This window comes from Ochotona curzoniae, unplaced genomic scaffold (genome assembly GCF_017591425.1).
Source record: "Ochotona curzoniae isolate NIBS_2020 unplaced genomic scaffold, NIBS_Ocur_1.0 contig_2210, whole genome shotgun sequence".
Classification (NCBI taxonomy): Eukaryota; Metazoa; Chordata; class Mammalia; order Lagomorpha; family Ochotonidae; genus Ochotona; species Ochotona curzoniae.
The window spans coordinates 22,259,392-22,280,118 of record NW_024465369.1 but is presented as its reverse complement, the minus strand read 5'-3'; the positions used below and the strand labels follow the sequence as shown (position 1 = coordinate 22,280,118).

Below are 20,727 nucleotides of genomic sequence, written 5' to 3'. Positions count from 1 at the left end.
CCAAGACAAACAGACACTTCTATGTTTGTTGGCCTGTGGTCAGGCCAGCATACCTCCCCTCTAAGCCATGACCTCAATGGGAACTCAGCTTCAATGGTACAACTCATGGTCAACAGAAAGAGAACCACTGACCCTGGGTGGGGAAGTGGGACAGCTGTGTGGTCTGGATTCTCCACTCATTCTCCAGAATTATATCTGTAAATAGCAATGCATCCCTGGCCTGCCCCTAAAAGAGGCACCGGAACACACTGGATTTGCAATTTGGGATGCTTTATTATCTAAAGTCAAAAGGGAGGATACAAAAGCTGCTTTATTTACCAAACAAGTGCGCCAGGCTTATGGGAAGTGTTGATCCCTTTAGCTAAGCCGGCAGATGCTGCAGGCAGCCAGCCAGACGGCTGGGTTTTACGTGCAGGCTTAACATTTCCGAGGCTGCTGAATAATGTAGATCCTCTTCAGTGGAGCGACCTTCTCCAGAGCAGGTGTGGGTTTTTGATGTGCCGTGTGTACTGTTGCTGGAAATTTATGGTGGAGCTTTGGGTGAAAAGGGAAGAAGAAATTAGCATATTGAATCTTTTGGGTCATGGAATTCAAAGTAGTAGAAAGCAAGCCAGTTGATCAGGAGAATTCACTTTCATTGAGTTTAGGTTAATCTGGGCTTCCCCTTACTAACTTGTCTCTAATTCTTAAAATCACAAAATGTACAATATAAAGGTATGCATGTAATACATGGACGGGCTTCAAATTAGTCAAAAATGTTTATTCTTTTTATTTTACTATCAACTTTTAAAAACCTTGTATATATGTATTTAGTTGTATGTTTTGAAGTGCAATCCTATCTTTTCTGAGATTTTTTTAAACATTTATTTTCATTTGAAAGGCAAATTTATAGAGAGGAGAGATAGAGATTTTCCATCTGCTGGCCCACTCCCCAGAAGGCTGCAACACCCAAAGCTGAGCCAGGTCCCCCATGTGGATGCAGAGAGATCCAAGGGCTTGAACAATCTTCCGCTGTTCTCTTGGGCCATAAACAGGGAGTTGGATTGGAAGTGGAACTGCCAGGACACAAACCCAGTACCCATGTAGGATGCTGGCACTGTAGGTGGAGGATTAACCCACGATACCAACATGCTGGCACCTTTTTCAAGTTTTTTAATTTGCCAGAGTGACAGAGAAGGACACACACACACACACACAGAACAAGACCTTCTGTTTGCTGATTCTGACTCTAACTACTGTAATTGCCAGGGCTGAAAATGCTATTTGAGAGTCCCAGTTCAGGGGCAGGGATCCCAGTACTTGGTCCATTTCCTACTGCTCTGCCAGGTACACTAACAGGGAACTGGAATGGAAGGGAAGCATCTGGGACTCACCCAACACTCTGCTATGGGGTGCTGGGATTGCAACTGGAGGCTTAGCCCTGTGCGCCACAGAGCCATTCTTTGGAGTGCTATTTTAATAGAAAAATAAATTACACTCATATCTCTATCCTTCCTTTGTAGCATTAACAGTTATTCTGGCACTAGTAAGCATAGGTGGGTCATTGCATTCTAGGAGGTCTACGGACATGAAAGAAAGCCCGGAGACCAGGGGGAAACACTCTCTTCCGAACCCCCAATTATCAAAAAGATCAGAATTAAAGAACATCTGAAAAGGTCAGGAAAAGTTTATGAGATTGAAATTTTTGTAGGTCAAAAATGGTGTGCTGTTGACCATTCCATAGGGTTTGGTCTAGCTAGCTTGGTGAAAGGGGACAGAGAAGTGAATTACAAGCTTCAGTAACCAAAGTCCTCATTAATCTCCACAGAAGACAGCTATGGGGGAAACAGCTTTACCTTGATTGAGGCTTTTTGACAATAAGAGAAACCTTGTGAAACTCGAGAGGGATCAGATGTTCAGTGCTGCTGGGCACTTTGCACAGCTTTCCCGGGAGAAGGATTTGGACTTAACGACCTTTCGGGCTCACTTCAGCTTTCGGTTTCCAAGCCCATCAATACAGCACACAGCCACCCAGGCCCACCCTGCTTTCCTCTCCAGCCAACAAGGAAAGAATGTCTCAGCTCACTAGGAATGCAACTCATCACTGTTGAACTTAGATGCCCGTGCCCTGACACTCAGATTAAATACAAAGAGAGATAAAGCATTCACAACCCAAACATCACATTGTTCACGGTTGGTTTGGTTCTTTCTCAGGGACAACATATGTGCCTTATATCTCTTCTCAAATAATCCTATCCAAGCTCCAAGCACACATTAATCTCTTTTGTTTGAAATTTAACTCCATAAGTACTTTTTCCCCTTGGTCTTAAAAAATTAAACCCTTTGGCATAGTACGTATGGGAATGTTAGCAGTATTTAGGGGACAGAATTATGGGCAATCCCTAGTGCTGTACTTTGTCTAACTTACCAATATTTTTTTTTTTTTGGCAATGCATGAACACCAATTATGTATCCATTAAGCTTAAGGATGATCCTCATCAACTTTCTTGTAGAATGGAAGATAAATGGATGAGATACTGGCCATGCACATTGGTTTAAGTCTCAGAGCCAGTGGCTTCTTTTTGGTCAGATGGATTTTCAACAGAGCACACGGTGTGCCTTTACAAGGTGGCAAGGGCAGCTACTTGTTGGCTTTTTTTCCCCTCTTAACACTAAAACCAAAAGGAAATTTAAGAGGTCACCAACTTTAGCAGTTGGCTTTTATTATTTAGTCTCAGTTTGAATAGTTTTTTTTTTACTTCAGGTTAGCTTTCCATCACATTCAAGACATCACAGGTGGGAATAAGGATTTGGCAAGAAACCCAAGGTCAAATGTAAAGTAAGAAGGGATGAGAAGAAAAACAACCATGATGTAACAAATCTGGGCAATTTGCCAAGGTAGGTGGGGCAGGAGGGCAAGTAGGGACTGGAAGAGGGAAAGCCATGCTGAGCGTGGGTGTGATCCTTGATGGACAGAGGCAGGGTGAGAGGTGGGGAGCAGTGCCCTAGGGTACACTGCCAATATCAGCACTGACTTGTGATTGGATAATCTTAGAGTGGTGTGTCATTCTTAAAAATCATAGCATATTTTACATAATATAAAATTTACGATTTTCACCATTTTTAAGTTTATGTGTAGTTCAGTAGCATCAACTATATATTCATATCATTGTGCAGCCAACACTACTGTCATACTGCCCATCAGACAATTCCATTTTACCTTCCCCAGTCCATCACAACTTTCTACCGTATTTAAAATTTTATTTGTTTTCATTTTATTTAAAAGGCAGCAAGATGGAGAGATCTTTCATCCTCTGACTTACTCCCCCCCAATGCCTTCCACAGACGGCCATAGACCAGGCTAACCCCCAGGAGCATGGATTGTAGTCAGGTCTCTCAGAAGGGTGGCAGGGACCCTCGTAGATAGGTCATCAGGTACTCATGTGCAGCAGCAGGGAGCAAGATCAGAAATGGAGGAGCTGGGTCTCAAACCAGGCATTCTGATATAGGACATTGCTGTCCTGGTGGCATCTTAACCCTGTGGCAAACACCTGCTCCCAAAGTTATCTACTTTCTGTCTCAGTGAATGTAATTATGATCAATACCTCATGAATGTGACATCATGCAATATCTGTCCTTTTGTTTCTGGCTTCTGTTGTTTATCATAATGTCTTTGTGATGTAATGATCTTATGTGTGTCAATTTCTTTCCTTTTGAACTCAAATGATATCTCCTCACATGTAGATATCACATCATAGTTAACCATTCAGCCACTCCTGGGTTGTTCCTATCTCCTAGATGTAGTGAATGATGTCACTAGGAACACTGGTGAATAAATACTCTAGTTCCTACTTTCAGTTTTAGAGTGTATCTTCAGAATTGGAATATTGCTTTCTAGAGTGATTGCACTTTCTTTAAAGATTTATCCATTTTTTTAAAATTGGAAAGTCAGATATATGGAGAGAAACAGAAGCAGAAAGATACTCTGTCCATTGATTCACTCAAGTGGCCACAAAGGTCAGAGCTGAGCTGATCCAAAGCCAGGAGCTTCCTCTGAGTCTCCCACGCAGGTGCAGGGTCCCAAGGCTTTGGGTCATTCCCCTCTCTCTCTCCCAGACCACAAGCAGAGAGCCAGACTGGAACGGGGCAGCCAGGACACGAACCAGCACCCACCTGTGATCCCAGGGCGTGCAAGGCAAGGACTCTAGCCCCTAGGCTACAGCGCTATGCCCAGTGGTTGCACTATTTTATGTTCCCATCAAGCTGCCAAGGTCAGGGGCTCACATTTAACTGATATTCTAAAGAGTTTCTTAACAGCTTCTCAGGAGTGGAAGGTCTTTGATTAGAATGATGGTGAGACTAAGTCAGCCTCCGTGGTTGTTGACTATATGTAAAGTGGTACAGAGATATTCCAGAGGCAAGGGTTGGGGAGGAGAGCAAAAAAATCAGTAAGACTTGGATGGAAGTAGAAACAATATCCCAGCAAAGATAATAGCCTTTGAGAAGCTACTCATAATTGTGCTACAAATGTACAGGTTTTGTGGGGCCAGTAGCAGAGGCATATAGCAACTCTTGAAAATATGATAGAAGAATCAAGATCTCTTTCACATCTGCCCTCAACCCTTAATCAGGAATCTCTTGAAATAGAAAGGCTTGAGCTTGTGGGTGGAAAGTATGTAAAGTGCCTTCCGTCTGAATTGATGAAACTATAAACAAAATGATTAACCCCTAAATACATTATTCATGTTTGTGCTGTGAATGTCATAAGAATCTAAAGGAATTTTTTAAAGACAATTAGAAATAAGTAGAAAGAGCTATCCCAGAGTTTAACCTAAAACCAGATAGCTCCATTTTATGCTACCATCTTAACTTCAGCAGAGCTCTGAAATTTTTAGCATTAGTTTTCGCAAAACTAATATAGAAAAGCATGTGTTTCTTGTCTAATTTACCAGGGTAACAGAACCTAGGGTAACCCAGAGGCAGAATTGAGGGTTAGTACAAGGAAGGAGCCTGTCCAGTTATGCCAGTACAGTGGTAACATTGAACGTGGACAACACATCAATAGTTAACACCCATACTGAGAATTTCCTTGATTGTATGTAGCTGTGGCCTTGGAAGTTACATTTTTGGTTTCAGAGAAAAAGTGAAGGAACTGTGATGAAGATCTTTGTGATTGGAACTGTGAAAGAAATTTACACAAGAAAATCAGGGCCAGGTTTTTGTGTTGGAGCCTGAAGTTAGTATGAGCAGACTGGCAGCCCTTCCATTCGTCTTTCCAGGGTGTTAACTTCCAACATGAAGGTTGACACTTAAATTTCCACACTCTGTTAAGCAAAGCACTTAAAACATTCAGTGCTTGTCAATGAAACCCAAGGATATCCATCCAGTGGTGACAATCCCCAAACAAGAGAAACCTTGAATTTACAGATAGATGCCTTCGATAGCTTTCTCTCCCCTACATCTCATTCCATATACATCTCATTGACTATGTGGCAACTTGAAAAAGTGGTCCAACTTCAGCCAAACTTCACACTCTAGTTCCTTCCACACTGTAACTGAACTGTATGACACAAGTTTTACCTGGGTATTGCCAGCTTCTGAACAACTTCACAACTACTGCCCAATTTCACTCTCATGACTGCCCAGAGAATCGATGTTTAGCAGTATCATTCTTTCACTCCTTTTCTAAAATTGTTTATAAATGAGCAACCATATATCTTAGTGGAGCTTTGCGACATCCAAAATGTCAAATACCTTCTAAGTTGTCGGAGCACTTTGGCCTAAGATCAGATCTCAGTATCAGCCTAGAGAGCTTTCAGCTTACACCTGCCTTTTCTGCAGGTGTATCATACCATGTCTTCTGTCATTGGGCAACAGTAATTCTCTCCTTATTTAGGGCTTGTAGAGGTAGTGAAGGAGACACAGGAGGAAAGGGAAGCATGATGGGGTGGTACTGAAAAATAGAGGGAATTTTGGGGCTGTTTCTTAACTTAGATTTATAAAATTCCAGCAGTTTTGGAACTGTTTTTCATTTTCTAAAAATTTAAGTGCTAGTTTGGTTTTTAAGATGTTTCCTATTTCTTCTTTATCTGAAAAACAGAATGATAGAGAAAAAAAGAAGGCGATCCATTCATTTGTTCACCATTCAAATGACAACAGCAAGGGCTGGGCTGGGCTGAAGCCTGGAGTCTGGATTTCACTGATCTCCCGCCTCCCCTCAACCCCCAGGCTGGCAGGGGCCCAAGCACTCGAGGCATCACTTGGTGCCTCCCAGGATACATTTTCAGGGAGCTGGATCAGAAAGCAGCAGAGCTGGGACTAGAAGCAGCACCCCAATGAGATGTGGTGTCAAGCAGTGGCTTAGCATTTTGTGCCACAGTGACTGTTCCCCTCTGTTTGCTTTAATGTGAGGTATTCAGAGATGAATAGTATGCAGACAGAAATTTCCAGCTATGATGAAAGGGTTGATGAGATCTTATGAACAGAAGTTGTATTAGACTCCTAAATTCTTAAAAAAGGCATGGGAAGTAACACGGGATTTGGGGACTGGGGTGTAACTGCAGCTGAGGCTAAAGCAATGTTAACAAGTACAGAGGAAATAACATTCGCTTCTGCTACTGCATTTCTCCTGATTGTATATTTTTTAAATCTCCATGACAATATTAACTATGGCAGAACTCACTGTAATGCGGGACAAATTGTCAAAAGATTCCAATTTCTGTACCTCTTAGTTATCTTAAAAAAAAAATCATCCTAACCATTTATATGGCATTTTAGAAGTGAAAAACTTCACCTGTTTAGTAACTTGCCTAATGAACTTTAACAAATGTATCATCTGTAACTACTACCACAAAACAGAACTCTAATGCCTTCCCCAAGCTTCCCCTTGTCACTCTTGTGGTCACCCCCACCCTTTATCTCCCAGCCCCTGACAATTGCAGATTTCAGCAGGTGTAGTGGTCAGCTGGCTGCAAACCCAGGCTGATCTCCATGACTAAGTCCTGCTAGGCTAGATAAGTTAGGGATTCAGGAGGCCTTCTATTTGCTATAGAGGAGCACATGGATCCCATCGGCTTCCCCTTTTGAGATAGCCGTGTCTCAATCTTGGAGCTTCTTTTTTGTTACTGGCTGTTGTAATTGCCTAGGATTGCAAGTGATGGGAAGATGCATGCGTGGGAAAAGCTAACACACAATGTAGATGAACGGTACTAAGTACTACTCAATAATCCTAGAACTCCACTTTATTCGCACAACCTCCTTGTAGGCACTGTTAGTTACACGCCAACTTACAGACGAGGAAAGAAACAAAGAAAAGTGAAGGCATTTTCTCAGGCATACTTGGCCGGTGAGTGACAGAGCCAGGAGAAGAACTGGGCTCCTTCTAGAACTTGTCCTAACTAGGGATTTATGCACTCTGAGTCACACACCTTCTCCAGGAAACTGCGAGTTGAGTATTTTGTTTGTCATTTTATATTAGGCATAGTGGTTTGTAGTCAGGGGTTCGTGCACTGGAAGCTTGGTCCTCAGGTTGGCAACTTAAGAGGAGATGGGACTTTTAAGATGAAGAGACTGATGAACTCCAGTTACTTCTCATGACAGTGACTGGTCATCCCTGCTTCCTGCCCACCTCGTGAGTGCTCCTTCCTGTATTTGTTGCCACACTTGCAATGTCATCCGTCTAAGAGATCAACACCGGATGCAAGCTCAATGCACCATGCCTTCGATTCCTGGATGGAGAACTAAATAAACCTCTTTTTGGAATAAAGTAGTCAGCTTTAGATGGTTTGTTGTAATACAGAAAGCAGCCTAATTCACCCCAAAATGATCAAAATGGCCAGCATGTGGCCAGAAACTTGGAACTCCAACTGGATCTCCAACATGGGTGGCAGGAACCCAAGTATTTAGGCCATCTTTTGATGCCTTTCCAAGTACATTAGGAGGAAGCTAGATCAGAAGTACAACAGCTAAGCCTCAAACCTGTGCCCTTATGAGATGCCAGCACTGTAAATGGCAACTTCTCCTACTATGCCACAACACTTCTTTTTCTGAATTAACATACTCTTATCAGAAGAACCTATCTATTCTATCTAGTTGTATTGTAACTGTGGACATTCTCTTGCTCAAACAGGCATTTAGTAGACAGTAGCAAGAGAAGCTGAGAAGCTGAGATGCTAGAATGGGTAGCTTTTGTAAACTTGGTCTCAGCCATTCACTCTGCTTCTAAAGGCAGGAAGCTAAAAAGTCACTTCTGACCCAATCCTAAATTTTTTCCCCCAACCCTAAATCTATTTGAGTGGGAGAACCACACTCCACATACTTAGAGGCTCCCTAAAGCTCTTGCCGTGTACAATCTGCACTATAGCGCTAAGGACTTTACATATCTTTTCACTTCAAGGTCATAAACCAATGCCACTTACCATAGTGAGGATATGACACTACTCTGTGCTGAACACTCAGAGTTGCACATCTATGAACTCTGCACAACTCTACGAACTGTTCTTCCTTATTTCTGACATAGAGGAACCAGAGGTGTGAGGTAGATAACTTGCTCAAGGCCATATGGACAGTAAGTGGTAAAATCAGAGGACAGCTGCATAGTTTCCACTCTAATCTTTGAGGGTTGATGCTCCTCAGATGCCCAACTTGGGCAACAGTAACAAGTCTCTTTGTGACTGAGGATGCTTAGTCCTGTTCAGTAATTAACATTGGAGTAACAGAAAGAGGTTCTGTATTACTCTAAACATAATGGACAGTTGGCTCGTAGTACCCATGTACATTGGTTCCAGGATTCCCCAGAGATACCAAAATCCTAAGAAATGTAAAATCCTTTATATAAAATTATAGCCAGTGCCCATTCTTGTGTACATCTTAAACCATCTCTAAGGCCTGGTATGGTAGCCTAGTGGCTAAAGACCTTGCCTTGCACACACCAGGATCCCATATGGTTTGTGTCTTGGGGGCCCTACTTCCTATCCAGCTCCCTGCTGGTGCCCTGGGAAAGCAGTTGAAGATGGCCTAAAGCCTTGGGACCCTGTGTGTGGGAGACCCAAAAGAAGCTCCTGGTTTCGGATTGGCTTAGCTCGGGCTGTTGCGGCCACTTGGGGAGTGAATCAGCGGAAGATCTTTCTCTCAGTCTCTCCTCTCTGTATATCTGACTTTCAAAAAAAAAATCTTAATAAAAAGCCATCTCTAGATTACTGACAATATCTAATGTTATTTGTAGATAGTCACTGGATCATATTGTGCATAAAATTATAACAAAAGATCTCTGTACATGTTCTGTGCAGATGAATTTTTTTCCCCTTAGGTACTTCTCATCTACAATTGCAAAATTCAGAGCATACAGACCTGAAGGCCTACAATACCTGCTCCTAGGTGCAGATTAAAGTCCCTCCCTTACTTACAAAATTTAAAAACAAGCTGTTGAATCCATAAATTCTAAACCACCTTCTACCTTGAAAGAGTTCCCAGTTTCTTGAATTAGGAAGATTAGGATGTGGAAGTAAAAGTAGCAGTAGTTGGCTGTCCCCATTGAGACCCTACTGGATAAACCCAGCTGTGCCCTTCTTCTCACTCCAAATCATGAAGTCCCTCACCACCCATCCCCAAATCAGCTGTGCCAACACACTGGCTACCGGCCGTGAAAATGTGACAATATTTCTGAGAAGTATTAGGCATGGTAATGTAGGATTCTGCAAATCTTGAGTCCCTGTTTTGTTTTAGAAGTGATTTCTGCAATGGACTCCTCTTCTGGAATTCGGGAGAGAGAGCTTTTCTCACCCAAACCACTTTGCAGTCCTCTGCCCTACAGCAGATTCTTTCACAAGGTCACCCAACCCCTGGGCAGCCTGGCAGTCCTCTGCCTGCCCTCCTGTGCAGCCTGATCTGCCCCCATAGACTTGGGGCGACTGGGAGGTGACATGGCCTCATCCACAGCTCACCTTCTCCAGAGCATCGTTCAGGACCTCCAACGTCTGTATTTTGGCCGCATTTGCAATGGCACTGTGAAGATAAAAAAACTCCAGATAGAATTTGATGCTTCCCCGGTAAATGATTTGTACAGAGACCTGTGTCCTCAGCCTTTCAGCCTTTCACTGTGGGAACATCTAAAAGACAAAAATTCTACCCACATGCTAACAGCTTTGTGAGCCAATTAGGATAACTTTGAAGCTTTTCATTGAAGCACTAGCATTATAAATACACAGAAAAAAAAAAGCATGTGTAGATAAAACTTTCATGCACTTTCTGAAGCCCTGGATTAAAGGAGAATGCTCATGGTCCATGAATGCTTCAAAGCTCCCATGTATTCTAAGTGTATAGCTCACTGAATATTCACAAAACTGAAAACACCGGTTAAACTGGCTTCTCTCGTGGAGATCTGCTACCTTGACCTACAGCCATGTACATTGGCTTTGACTGGTTTTAGCTTCATGCAAGGAATTACCTACACACATGTGTGAGTGTGTGTGTGTGTGTGTGTGTGTGTGTGTGTGTGTGTGTGTGTGTCTGGCTTCTTTCTCTTAGGCCAAGTCACTTTGTAGGAGAATTTCAATCAGGGCCACGCAAGCAGGAGGATCTATTGAGCTTGGTAGAATTTTTGTCCTGGATAGTAGATGTTATTAGGAAATGGACATAGGTTGATAATGCCTGGGAATTCAATTTTTTGATGTAACATGTATTTCAGATTGATGTTCCTGAATAAGTTCTTCTGTATGAGGATGTAAGGAGAAATACTGTCCCTGAATGAGGCATTCCTATCCCCTGTCTCCAGCACATACCGGTCTGTGGAGGAGATGGCAGTAACAGAGATTTGAGTCGAAGGGAGTGAAGCCTCCAAGGTCCTGGTTATTTTTCTTATTTTCCTTTCAATCCCTCAAATTCTATGACCTTCATATAACCTGTACTGTCCCTGGTAATTAGGGCAAGGGACAGAGAGCTACCTGTAGCAGTCTGATTGCAAAGTTTTAATGACTACTAAAAAAACAGTGGTGGGCCTGGTGCGATAGCGTAGTAGTTAAGGTCCTCGCCTTGCACACCCGGGATCCCATATGGGCACCGATTCTAATCTTGGCAGCCCCGCTTCCCATCCAGCTCCCTGCCTGTGGCCTGGGAAAGCAGTCAAGGATGGCTCAAAGCCTTGGGACCCTGCGCCCAAGTGGAGGACCTGGATGAGTTTTCTGGCTCCTGGCTTTGGATTGGCTCAGCTCCAGCTGTTGTGGCCGCTTGCAGAGTGAGCCATCAGATGGAAGATCTTCCTCTGTCTCTCCTCCTCTCTGTAATCTGACTTTCCAATAATAAAAAATTTTTTTTAAAAAAGTAGGCTTCAAAAAAGGTCATAGTCTCGACTTGATCACCCTGTAGCCAGCTTCTTTGCTAGCATTGTTTAGCTGATGTGAGAATTAATAAGCCCACATTTCTGAGGTGCAGAGAAAGGCAGGGGCTGTCCATTGGTTGTCCAGAAGACATCGTTTCCAAGGCGAAACTTGTTTGGTTCCTGAATCCTTGAGCTGGGGAAGCGAAACAGTGTGGCACAATGATCTGGGCTGGTACACCAGGCAGGATTGAAAAACAGAAGAGGCTCTTGGAATTTGCCATTCAACCACTCACTGGCTGCCAACCAGAGTGCACTTGCCATCCTAGGAACTGTGCCAGTACTGGGTCGGGAGATGAGTAACCTGTGACCCCACCCACCCCATTCTTGAGAATGTGTAGGTTTGCTTTCACCATTGTGTGTGTTAATTTCAACATTGAAAGAAACCAATGACTTGCTGCCAATGGGATCCATATTTCATACTAAGCATGGGGGTAGAAGATTGAAAGTTCTCAAAATAGTCCTTTCTAGAAGCCAGGAAGAAACCTTTACAGAGATTTTAAATCTTTAAATGAAAGAGTCAAAGAAATTTCATGCTCTGTTTCCCCACCACATTCTTTTGGAAAGGAGCATGATTGAACTTTGAAGGAAATGCCTAGAACATTCTCTCTCATCAACTCCTTTTGCATCATTCACCAATTGATCTGTGGAAACCATTCTAAAAGCAATAGACTCTGAAGTCCCAATCATACCAGTCAGAGGAACCAGCCCTGTGTGTTTCTTTTTGAAATACACTTGCTTTCATTAGCCAAGACTTAGAACAGTTGGGCCATTTGTGAATTGGACCCAGCCCCAAGCTCTGTTTAGTTCCAGGAATAGCATAGTGTGTCAAGGTCATGGCAGAAAAAGCAGAGAGAAGCCAGCCTTGCCTGGGTTATCTCTGTGCCTTCAGGCTGTGCCAAATATAGTGCCCATTAGTTCAAAATGAATGAATGATAAATTTAAAAACAAAAAAAAAATGCACCATTTATTTTTAATTCAGGAGATTTACTGCAGTTGAAACTATATTAAGAAAACAGGGCCAGCCCAGGGATAATATTTTAAAGGCTGATCTGAAAATAGGATACAGGGATGTGTGTGTATGTGTGTGTGTGTGTGTGAGAGAGAGAGAGAGAGAGAGAGAGAATGAGCTTGGGATGCATTGAGAACCATGCTTTTCAAGTAGGCGGTGGGTGGGCTGGTTTGTCCTATGTAAACCTCTGGTAGTCAAATCATTCAAAACTCCTTGAGGTGAGGACAGAACTAAGCAACCCCTACCTTGTTTTCTCTAATCCTGATTTTTTGGAATGTCTCTCCAAGACTCCAATTTCTTGTTTTTTGGAAATTCGCTTTCCTCCAGCTTTCACTGTAAACAAAGAGGCATCAACACTGGAGTTAGAACATGTAGCAAAGGCTTGCTCTGTTACTCAAAATAGGAATTTAGATTCGAAGAGATTTTTTTCTACCTTACATTTTAGAGATCGAAACTTCTATTTAAAGCAGCACAATAAAAAGGAAAAAAAAAGGGGGGGGACGGTTTACCAAAGAAATCAGGTTCAGGCTGGGGAGTAGCAGCAAGTTACTCCTTAACTTGAAGATAGAGAATTAGCAAGATACTCCCTCAGGCGTTTCACTGGGAAACATCTTTTTCTTTTATCAAACCAAGTGCATTCTTGAGCTTAGCAACCACAATTGCAATGTGACCCTCTGCTTTCCCACAAGATTAAGGCTTCTGCATGACTTGCATTTTTTTTTCAACTTTAGCTTTCCAAAGCCAAATACTGAGAAGTGAGCCAGAAGTCAGGGTGTGCGGTGGGAACAGGCTTTGGTTCAACAGAGGTGCTTCTGATTCCAGCAGACACCTACCCACTTTCCACCCTAAGCTCCCTACCTCCCGTGTTGGTGGAGTTCAGATGTTCCACTGAGCAATTAAACTGCATTAATAATCCTGCCATTCAAGAGATCAATTAGTGTTAATTAGGCTACAGATGACCTAACAGCAATTCAAGTGTTTAGCAATGTCAGATGAAATCTTTCGAAAAGGAACCAGCCTATTTCAGATTGCAGTCAAAATAAATATTTCTTCCTGTTCCCAGGAAATGTGCACATCCAAAATTTGACAAGTTCAATTCAGAAAAAGCTAAATGGACACGGACTTGTTTGAGCCCGTTAATTCTTTTTGTGGCCATGTCAATGGGCAATTTCCTGAAACAGGTTCCAATAATGTGAAAAAGATAGAAAGCCTGCTCAATTTCTCATCATCCTGCTCTCCTGTGAATTGACTTCATTGCTATTCTTCCCAAATGATTTGTATATTCTTTTTAGTATAACCTTTCATATACTTAATTTTACACAAGTACAGATATGTTTTTGGAATTCCGAGACATGATCTTGTTCTTAGGAATTGTATTATACAATTATTGTGTCAACCAATATGTTTAGAAATAGAGGTGCTTGATTATTTACTTTCCATTTCTCAATGCAGGGCGAGTTTGTTAGTGTTTAAGAGTCTTTATTATCTATTGGATTGCTAATTATATGTGCTTAGTTCTATTACTCCAAAGGCAGCAAGACAAGAGCTCTGGCTATTGCAGCCTTTGGGGAGTAAGCCAGCAGTTGGCAGATCTCTTTCTCCCACTCTAACTGTACCCTTCAAGTAAAAGGTAAATCTTTCAAAAATGTTATATTGTGCATCGAGTTCTCTGTGTTTGTACATATACATATATGATGTGTGTCCACATACACATGTTGTGTTCTTCTGGACTTCCATTTTACTTCTTTAATTTGCTCATTTTTCATTGTGGCCCTATTTCATTTAGTGACATTCTAATGTCTGGTAGAGTTAATACTTCCTATCATTCCAGAATTTTACAAACTATCACTTTTTACCTGAACTTTAGAAAGAACTTGCTTCAAGATGTATAGACTTTTTAAAAACTTTTTTTATACCAAAGGAGGCACATTTAATTCTTTAAGATTTATTTTTATTGCGATGTCAGATATAAAGAGAGGAGAAAAGGTAAGAAGAGACAGGAAGATCTTCCATCTGATGGCTCACTTTGCAAGTGGCTGCAATGGCTGGTGCTGTGCCAATCCGAAGCCAGGAGCCAGGAAACTCTTCCAGGTCCTCCACTTAGGTGCAGGGTCCCAAGGCTTTGAGCCATCCTTGACTGCTTTCCCAGGCCACAAGCAGGGAGCTGGATGGGAAGTGGAGCTTCCGGGATTAGAACCAATGCCTATATGGGATCCCAGGTGTTCAAGGCGAGGACTTTATCTGCTAGGCCACTGTGCCATGCCCAAGATGTATAGACTTTCAAAAAATTATTTAAGTAGAAGACAAAGTTTCAGAGACAGAAAGATTCATCTTCCATCTAGAAGTTCATTCCCCCAAATGTCACAGCAGTTAAGACTATGCCAGACCAAGCAAGAGCAGGAGCATCTTCCGGATTGCTCACGTAGGTGCAGCGGCCCAAACCCTTGGGCCATTTTCTAATGCTCTCTCATGTCATAAGCAGGGAACTGGATCACAAATGGAACAGCGGGGACACAAACTGGTAGCCAAATAGAATACAGGCATCACAGGCAATGGCTTTACCTGGTATGCCACAACATTGGCTCCTAAACGTGTAGACTGCTTAAAGAAAAAAATATCATGTTTCTGTTGTTTCTACCCAAGAACATGTATTTTCCATTGTTCTCATCTTTGAGTTACTGATTTACATTCATATAAATCTCATATGCTTATTATTGGGCTTGCTCCCTACGTATCTTATTTTCCTTCCATTTTTCAAGAAATAAATTTTTATTTTTTAAAGAAGATCTATTTGAAAAACAAAGAGGATGATCTTCCTCCCACTGGTTTATTCCTACAGCAGTAGCTGGGGATGGATTAGACCAAAGCCAGGTAGCCGTTTCCCACGTGGGCATGAGAGACCCAAGGCAGTTGGGTTCTCATCTCCCGTCTTCCCAGGTGCAGAGCAGGGAATTGGGTTGGAAGTGTGGTAGGTAGTACTTGCCAGCTTTACAAGCAGCAACTTGGCTTGCTGTGCCACAAAACCAGCCCCCAGTTTGGTATTGTTTTAACGTTACTCATTTTTGTTTTACCCATGCTTTCTTGAATTTTCTTATTGTTTATAATATCTTAGTAGATTCTGCTGTTTTTCAGATAAAAATTATGTAACCTGCCACAAATGTTATCTTATCTAGAAGAATGCTAGAAAGTGATGATACTTAACATCTTTATCTTTTTAATCTCTTTTTTAAAGAATTACTCATTTCTATTTGAAAGGCAGAGTTACAGAGAAAGATGGAGAGAGAGAGAGAGATCTTTCATTCACACCTCAAATGGCTGCAATGCCTGGAGCTGGGTCAGTCTGAAGCCAAAAGCGAGGATCTTCCTCCTGGTCTCCCACGTGCATACAGAAGCCTAAAGACTTTTGCTATCCTCTGCTGCTCTCCCAGGCCATTACATTAGGAGGCAGCTGTATTGGAAGTGGTGCTGTGGAACTCAAACTGGTGTCCACGTAGGAGGCTGGCATCACAGACAGGTGGGCCCTTGCCTTCTTAATTTTAAGGAATTTCTTTCAGTATTTCCTCTTTAAGCATGACTTATGCTGTGTGTTGATTTATATTTATACAATTATAGCAATGTTTTAGTTGATGATAGAATCTTTATACAGAGATGGTCCCGTAAGTTAAGTTCTTTGCCCCTCAGTATGGAAGAAAATAAGCCCACCTGTCCAGAACACCCTGATGAACTGGAAAGAGGTTGAACTAAATCTTTATTTTGAAGTTCTCTGTGATTTCAACTCTTCTGATCTACTTCTCAGAAAAAATCTGCTACTGTCTCCTTTGGAAAGAACAGAGTATTTAAGAGGGAAACGAATGCCAGGAGAAATAAAGTAAGCAGACATGAGAATTCTTCATTCTTAAGAAGTTAAACATCCTCTCCAGAAGATTCCGGATTCCATCCAGCAGCCTGCAAATTCACTGTTTTAGTACTGCGATTTAGGAAGCAATAGGAAACCACACCTTGGATTTCCAAAACACAGTTCTTGTTCCAAACTTGTTCTGGAAAGCAGTCTTTCTTGGTCATCTATTCATTGTTGGCAGATGTAGAGATTACTATCCCCATTTTATATTGAGAATTTGATTAAGGCATTCACTCCACTGGGGTACCTGAATAAGATGGAACCAGTTTGTGGAAATGTCTTCTTCAAAGCTCTGTGGGAACACCTGTCCCACGGCTTTCCTACAATCTCAGTCAGCCATCATTTATAGTCCAGAGCAATCAGGTTCTTGCCCATTTTGCTTATGCCACACAAGTCCAACTGAAGGGAACTTGTTAATGTCTCATTCTTTCCAGGTTACATGATTCCATGTTTGCATTGCCTCTGCAACTGCTATACAAAGACCACCAGAATAGGGCAAAATAAAAACAAACTAACCTAACATTTCAACAGGCCTTTGAGTACAAGTGTAAGGTAAGACTTTAGGTCATCTAATAAACAGAGTGGACAAGAGACAAAGTGTAAGAAATATTCTTTGGGATGCATTCATCAGAAATCCTGATTTACATGGGGGAAAAAATGAAGCTTTGCTTTCCTATTTCTGAATTTGTTAGAATGTTGTGCTTTTTAACTTTAAAAACCTGCATGAAAAATTAGACTTCTTCCCTCAGTTGGGCTCTTATCTCCATGGGGACCTATGCGAAAAAGTGGAAAGACAAAGTTTCAAGCAAACTCTTCCTTCTTCATGACTAAGAACATCTAGAGGAAGGTTTTCATGAAAAAGTTAGATATCTGTAAAATTATTTCTATTCATAGTTGATTTTTCAGGGGATTTCATTTTATTTAAGTTTTTAATGTATTTATTTGCAAGGCAGAGAGGCACTGGGGAGACAGAGAGCTCTTCTAACTGCAGTTTAACTACCCAGATGCCTGCCAGCAGCTGGGCTGGGCCAGGCCAATGCCAGGAGCTGGAAATTCAATGTGAATCTACCACATGGCTGGCAGGGACCCAGGTAATTGAACCTGTCACCTGCTGCGTCCCAGGGGGTGCATGAACAGAAGCTTGGAGAGCTTTACTGTAAAAGAGGCCAGCATGAGAGACCAGTCCCACTACCACTACCCGCTATCTAAGTGGATTTAGGCAATTTCTCCAAGCTCACCAAGTTCGACTTTGCTGCTCTGTGAAACATCACATTTGTAGGGTTCTGTGACATCTAGAAGTTTGTCTATGTCAGGTGCACGGTTAATACTGAGTAAATGGCAGCTGTTCTCTCAGCCGTCAACCCCACCCCTACTGAGAAACTTGAGCAGTGGGTCTCACCACCTCTCCTTTCAACCTCACAGATCTATCCCCCACTCACCCCCCACAAATTGTCTTGGGCTGATGGAATTGACAGTATCAAGCCTCTGGCAATTTTAACAATTCTGATCCTTATGTAGCCATGATTGTTGCTTGTTTTTTTATATTAGTTTAACACTTGGGAATGCCTTCCCCACCAAACTTTCCACTCTTTTAGTTATCCAGATAGCTTACATCTCTAGGCTTCCAGGGGGTGACCATTTTGAAGGTCTGTTTCACAGGTCTTAAACTAAATTAAAAAGTACAAAAGATGTAGAAAATGTCACTAGCCACTCTTTTCTGTTGATCCTTCCTGTCTGGCTTTCCCTGGATCACCTCCTACTTCACACATTTTTGATACTGCTGTTCAGATGCTGAGGTTTTAGGATACTAAGAGTGAGACAACGTAACCCAATCCCTCTCCTCCCCCCAAAACCAGGAAATTCAAAGCTGTGCCTTCTGGAGACATGGCCAAATGTTTAAGTGTCATCTTGTGTCATAGCATAAATGTATAATCAGGCCAAGGTGAAATGAAATATGTCGTATTCATGATAGGAAACCTAGTAAGTGCCCCACAGGCAGGTGGGAAGGAGTTAGAGCTGGCTGCCTACTGAGTGGTTTCATTTTTACCAGTGTGGGGCAGGCACGAGCATCTTTTCCATGGCAATTTCCCTCTATTTTGCCTAATGCAGCTGGATGAGCAAGGTTACCTTAATACAGAAGAATTTCTACTGTCAGTACTGTAACTTATGAGATCTACACTTGAAGGGGTCAGGGTTGATGTGCCAGATACTTCACACAGGCCATTCCTTGTAATCAGATTGCTGCTATTGACTACACTGTTTCTCAGATGAGAAAAGTAAGACTCAGAGCTGTGGAAGCAAGAGTTCCAACTCAGATCTGCCCGATTTTGCAAGGCCGTGGCACTCTCCCGTTGCATGACGTTAGCTTTCCCCTTTCAAGGCTCTGTATTTTGCTTATAAAAACCAGGTGAAGATTTAATAAAATTTTGGCACCTGATGATATCTGTTCCAGAAATAAAATTTTGCACCATCACTAAATGATTCAGAGTTCAAATATGTAGCAAGACAAGCTCAAGGGCGAGGCTTCTTTGTTCTGAGCTCAGCGGGGAGGCCAAAATCTGCCTTCATCTCCAGTCTAATTATCCCAAACCTCTTATCTGCAGTGTCACAGTTCATACTAATTGTCATGCCAGCAGCATTGTGACATGCTTGATGGAGCCATGGTGTGCTATGTACATAGAGTAATTAGCAACCATTAGTGGCAGGGACAGCGAGTTCCTGGTGGTTTCATTCAGACATCCACTTGAGCAAGTTTCTGTGTTCTTTGAGCATAAAAGTGGCTTGGCCAATCAGGTTTTCGCTTAAGCACTGGAGGAAAGATTACCGTGGCAGGGCAGGAGAATCAAGCTTTTTTTTCACTTTGCCTTTATCCCTATAATAAGCTTTCATGTTTGGAATTTAAATAAATCAGCACAGTTCCTGACCATTAGTTAGCATCATTAATGCTAAATATGGATAGTGAGAGATACTGCTAAATTCAATTGCAAATATAAAATGCCAGTAGCGTGCCAGGGGAGATCAGGACACTGTCTAGGGTGGGAAGCTCAGAATTAGCAGAAATTCTGACTCTTCAGCCAGGCTGCTCACCAGCAAGCCACTGCAGTGCGTCAGATCCGATGCCTCGTGAAGGTGATGGCCGCCATTACCTTCTGCTCCAAGCACCATGGCAATAACTTTGGCAGAGAGGTGCCACACAGTCACACCAACAATTATGTGTTGCAAAAGGGGAAAGGCAAAAGCAAAGTGGTCAAACTGAACAGGGTTTTTTTTGTTTTTTTGAAAAAAAATGAAAAAAAGAATTAAATGGACTAAAAATAGGCCTGTATGCCTCTGCCAATCTATATGAACACATGGTTAAGTACAATAAAAAGAATTTCCATGTTCCAGAGTTGATAAAAAATAGTATTTATTTAAAAAGCCACAGATGCTTTGCTAATTACCTTCATTCCTAATTTTTCAAGGCAGCTCCCTTTTGTTGTCCTGTGAATGTCTTTGAATTTCATGTGCATTTTTGGCATGTGACAAATTTGAGGCAAAGTACAAATTTGAGCATAAATCAACTGAAATGAAATTACAAAAAAAAAAAAAAAAAACCTGCTTCTCGGCTTGTTGACGGGCAAGTGCACCCTGAAAGCACTGCGCAGCCGCACAGCCCGAGGAGAGCAGGGACATGTGCCTGCTGCTGTGGTCCAGAAGCTGGGTGAGGAGTCAGGTCATGTACAGGCATCTTAGGGAGACTGAACCAACAGCTGGCAACCTCCAGGGAAGACAGGTTCCAGGGTAGTAAGTCTTGTCTTCCAGGTGCACAGGTGTCACTGCTAATCCACAGCTCCGTAAAAGGAAGGGTTCCTCTCCCACCCCGTGTTTCCCTACAAGTACCCGGATCCCTTCCAGTCTTTTGTGTAGGTTTTAGTTCAGCCAAGACCTAACGAATGCCCAGGTAGTTTTACCCACAAGCTAACAAGCATCACGGACGTGGGAGGCGATTAGGTCGCCTGAAATGAAAGTAACCATTGGCAAGGGTGAGGCCCCCAGGCAGCCAGCCCAAGTGTTCCTGGTGGAGGCCCTGAGACAGGAGGGCTGGAAGCAGCTCCCTGCAGGCCAGGGGCTCAGAGGGCAGCCTACCTGCAGGGGGATGCCCCCCTTTCAGTGGGGAGAGCAGGACTTGCACTTCCTTTGCCATCGTGTGTGCCAATGCCGCACTGTGCTCCAGAGGCTGAGTGCCAGCCCCACTGCGCCCTGGCTATATATGGGGAGGGGGCGGGGCCCCTTAAGGGCATTGCTGAGCAGCAATAGGGCTGGTCAACCAGCTCTCTGGGAAACTTTTCTTCATTAAGCAAGTCAGGGTTGATGCCACAGGATACTGGAAGTACTTTTCTTTCACAAGAGGAAAGGGAGAGCTTGGGTTTCAGAATTCTTTTTTCTCTCCAAGTATTCATTGCTCGGGTATGTATGTCTACCAAAGGT

At 42.6% G+C, this 20,727-nt stretch overlaps 1 protein-coding gene across 1 annotated transcript; it reads right to left on the bottom strand.

Annotated features, from left to right (window-relative positions):
* Positions 1 to 251: 251 nt before the first annotated feature.
* On the bottom strand, positions 252 to 20,465 carry DAPL1 (death associated protein like 1). Its single transcript, XM_040972036.1, has 4 exons — positions 20,386 to 20,465; positions 12,608 to 12,695; positions 9,921 to 9,981; positions 252 to 534 (listed from the first exon to the last, which is right to left on the bottom strand). The coding sequence occupies exons 1-4, from the start codon at positions 20,441 to 20,443 to the stop codon at positions 418 to 420; spliced, it is 324 nt and encodes a 107-aa protein (XP_040827970.1). The 5' UTR covers positions 20,444 to 20,465; the 3' UTR covers positions 252 to 417.
* Between the last annotated feature and the right edge of the window lie 262 nt (positions 20,466 to 20,727).